The sequence below is a fragment of the Bombina bombina genome, chromosome 5, assembly GCF_027579735.1.
Source record: "Bombina bombina isolate aBomBom1 chromosome 5, aBomBom1.pri, whole genome shotgun sequence".
NCBI lineage: Eukaryota > Metazoa > Chordata > Amphibia > Anura > Bombinatoridae > Bombina > Bombina bombina.
Window position 1 is genome coordinate 495462379 of NC_069503.1, and position 4158 is coordinate 495466536.

The 4158-nt window shown below is 31.2% G+C and overlaps 1 protein-coding gene across 1 annotated transcript; it reads right to left on the minus strand.

Moving 5' to 3' along the window:
- Window positions 1-1900: 1900 nt before the first annotated feature.
- Window positions 1901-3391, minus strand: LOC128659392 (uncharacterized). The gene is made up of 3 exons (XM_053713044.1): window positions 3043-3391; window positions 2900-2956; window positions 1901-2595 (listed from the first exon to the last, which is right to left on the minus strand). The coding sequence occupies exons 2-3, from the start codon at window positions 2928-2930 to the stop codon at window positions 2009-2011; spliced, it is 618 nt and encodes a 205-aa protein (XP_053569019.1). The 5' UTR covers window positions 2931-2956; window positions 3043-3391; the 3' UTR covers window positions 1901-2008.
- Between the last annotated feature and the right edge of the window lie 767 nt (window positions 3392-4158).

Here is a 4158-nt window from a genome sequence, read left to right on the forward strand (position 1 = left end):
AGATATTTTCCCAAACGCTTAGGGGGTGTCCGGGGGGTCATTCAAGATGAAAGGGACAAAACTATCTATGAAATGATACGTAGAATGTATCGTGTATCAAAAATTAAAAGGACCAGGCGTCAATGTTTGAGACGATACAGTGATGTTAAACGTCGAGAACCACTATATTACCAATCTATTAGGAGCCTTTTAAGGACATGTAAGTTTATAAAATTGTTATTCTTTTAAATGATAAATTCTATGCAAAGTTCATCATCAATATGAGAACTGAAATTATAAGTAGGTTTCAGTGTACCATATTGATCACTTTCATGTCCATAATGTTTCTTAATGGTATATTATTTTTTTTATTCTTTTAAATTATAAATTCTATGCAAAGTCCATCCTCAATATGAGATCTGAAATTATAATTAGGTTTCAGTGTACCATAGTGATCACTTTCATGTCCATACTGTTTCTTACTGCAATATAATTTTGTTATTCTTTTACATTATAAATTCTATGCAAAGTTCATCATCAATATGAGAACTGAAAGAATAAATAGGTGTACCATATCACTTTCATGTCCATTTTAATTTAAAACAAATGGAAACACTATAAACATTCTAACACACGAAAATTGAAAACTTTATTAAATAACACATTTTAAAACTAAGAAACTTTAAACAAACATATGTACAAATTTTCTATTTCAGATAAGAAGAAAGAAAATATTTGTGGTGCTCCTCCTCCACGTTATGTAAGGCCTATTCTAAATTTGACACCTAGAAGTGAGGCTAGATCCCCACCCTTGCCACTGTCTTTGCTTGACAGACAATTGTCCCCACATAAAGGAGGTGTCAGGCGCCTAACTGTCGTTCATACACCTCAAGGTACAATAGAACCATGGTTTACATATCTATAGTTATACAACTGTTAAATTTAATCATGATTAGCTTGTTGTGTTATTTACAGAAACCAATAAAAGTTTGCAGAAAAAGAAGAAAACAAGGTTCACAAGAATAATACAAATATCTTCTACAGAAGGTATTTTTCTTATATTTTGTACCATTACCATTTTTCTACTTACAATTTTTTATATAGAATTCTTTATTAATCTTTCATAGATAGTGACAATGAAGCAAATAATGCTCCTGAAAGGATGTCATTAACTTCACCCTCAATTCAACTAGGTAATTGTTTATAAATTTTTGATTTACTATATTATAGCTTATAGTCAAATCAATACCAAAATACATACCTCCATTTCTAAATATATATTCCAGATGCAAGTAGTGAGAAAAACTCAACCAATATTTCTGATATTGATAACGACTGGGACATATCTATGGTTTCTAAATCTACACAGACAAGTAGATCTATGGATAATACCGCCTCTAACCAAAATGGTAATACAATTTTGTTACCTGCTTATAAATAATCTGTTTTTATTTTAAACATGTTCTCATAATCCTTAATTTTTTTTCTAATTTTTGTCCCTTCTCTAGATTCCAGTGTACCAGTTGTATCACAAGTTCAATCCTCTGTCTGTGAAGATATTAAACAAATAATGGATACTATAATGAATTTAAATACACAGGTTCAGAATCTCTACAATACTTATGTAGTGGAAAACAGATAATCAATGATTGCATTTTAAATAAAAAAAAGTTTTTTTGTTTTTTTTGGGGGGTTTTTTTGAGGCCACCAAAATTGTCATTTTTTGGTATGTTAAAAAGTTTATTCAAAACCCCAAAAAATACTGTATTGGCCATGAGCACTACTTTCTATAATGCCATTTTGATTCAATTTTGTTAATATTTTGGATGTAATAAAAATTATAATTGTTTTACTTACATTTGTCTGTGTGTACAATACATTTTAACTTATTTTAAATAAATTTTAAAAATAAACAAGAAAATTAAATAAAAACAGGATAAACTTTAATAAAACTATGTAAAAATAACAATATATTCTTTGTCAACAACAAAACAATAATAATAACTTTAAAATTGTCCATAACAATGCACTAATTAAACCGTGGTCTTTTTGGATCTGGCAACTCTTGGCTCTGATGTCTATCTCTAATCAATTCTAACAAAGTTTGCATAGTATTTTGAGCCATTCGCATGTTGTCTTCAGCTATTGTCAAGGCCCTGTTTATATGTAGGTTCCTTTCCCTGTCCATTTCTCTTTGCCAGTTAAAGATTTCACGGTCCAGTTCCAACCGTTGCTGGTTATAAGTGTCAAATCTTTCTAAATGTCCAGACAAAATTTCCTGGACCTGTCTACTGTCTGCTCTATATCCTCTGGCAAGATTTAACATTTCGTTAAGACCTGCATCTTCCAAAGGTGCCTGCTCTTGGACAATAGCTTGTGGTTGTTCCAATAGTTCAATTCCCTGTGCTTGAACTCCATGATCAGGTGGTGAATTAGTATTTTCCTCATCACTACGGGGGTTTATAACAGGCTCATGTATGTCCAAATCCTGATCTTGTGCCATCTGTGTTAGGTCAGGAGTCAGGCTTCCACTTTCTGGCGATCTACCCTCTGGTGCTGGAACTGGAACAAGATTCAGAATCACCTCTCTTGATGAATCGTCCTCCTCGGCGATATCTAAAAAAAAATAAAAAAAAATTAGCATTAATTTCCAAAAAAAAGATGCAGATCGAAATTTATTCAAACATTAATGGTTAGAGGGGTTACTATACAAGAGAAATTTATAGTGTCATGTTATACTTTCATGTTGGAATCTTACAATAAGATTAAATACCTTCCTTACTACAACTGTTTTCATATAAAATACATCAATCTCACAGTATTACAGTTTGAATAACTATCAAAGTTTAAATGGTTCAATTTAGTTTCTAACATAATTATTTGTCTTCTCATCCGATATTTACTTTAAAAAGTAACTTACCATCAAAAAGTGGTGCTGATTCGGTCACCATGGCTCTGAAGAGACGTCCAACATCGGCTGTAAAAATTAAAATTAAACATTAATATCTAATTTATAAACAAAAATTTAGAAGGTGTATATATAAGTGGTTTAAAGATACATACCAGAGCTTCTTCCAACAGCTGTATCTGGTGTACTGCTCCTTACATCTGGAATAGTATCTGCAGACGATAGGCTGTGGCTGGTATTTGTAGTTGACCGTAAATATTGCCCATGTTGTTGTTGTCTTACGTTCTGAGGCTGAGAAGTTGAAGGACGTGGTCTCTCTGATGAAGAGGTAGATGGGGTATGGACAGATGCAGAGGTTGACGCTCTAACTGAACCACCTAGGAGTTAGTAAATACAAATTTAAATTAATACAATCAATAAAATTAAAAGTTTATGTGCAATTTATGAAATGCTAATTAATAGTTAAATGTACTCCCATTATAACATTTTCTAACTATGATTTGTATCTTGCTTTAATATACACAAATGAAAAGGTCTCTAAAAACATCTTTCTCAAATGTTTCCAATAGAGAATACAATAAAAAAGAAATTACAATTAACTACTATTATCTACTTTGCTTCATTCGTTAGTTCTCCTTTGTTGAAGAAATAACAGCTAGCGTGTATTTCTAATATCAATATATGTTATTCAACAAAGAATATATAGAAAATAAAGCAATTTAGATAATGAAAAAACTAAATTAAAGGTGGGTTAAAATTGCATGCCCTTTCAAAATCAAACATTTGGGTTTCATTTTACTGTGCCATGTAGGCCTTATTTTTTTAAAATACATTAAGCAATATGAAAAAAAATTGAGCATATTAGATAATTTAAAATGTTTTTCATGCTCCATCATGAATGCTTTCCTTTTTTGTTCACTGGAACTTTAAAAAAATAGATACAGAGAGAAGTTATGTAAATCATAAATCTATTTTAAAGGAACAGTAAAGCAAAAATTGTACAATCAAGATTCCGTTAACAGAATCCAATTTTGTAAAACATGAACGTAAGAGAAATAATTTTGGAGCAGACAAGAAAACAATATAAATATTAATTTATAACTTATAATTACCACGAATATCGCTATCACAGTCATCGGTTATGCCCTCAATGACCTCCGTGCCAAGCCTCTGTAAAACTTTTCTTTCAAAGTCTGTCAAATCTGCGACATAAGGTTGTCCGCCTCCAGTACCTCGGGCATATTGCTTTTCTTTGGCAATTTTGGATTTAG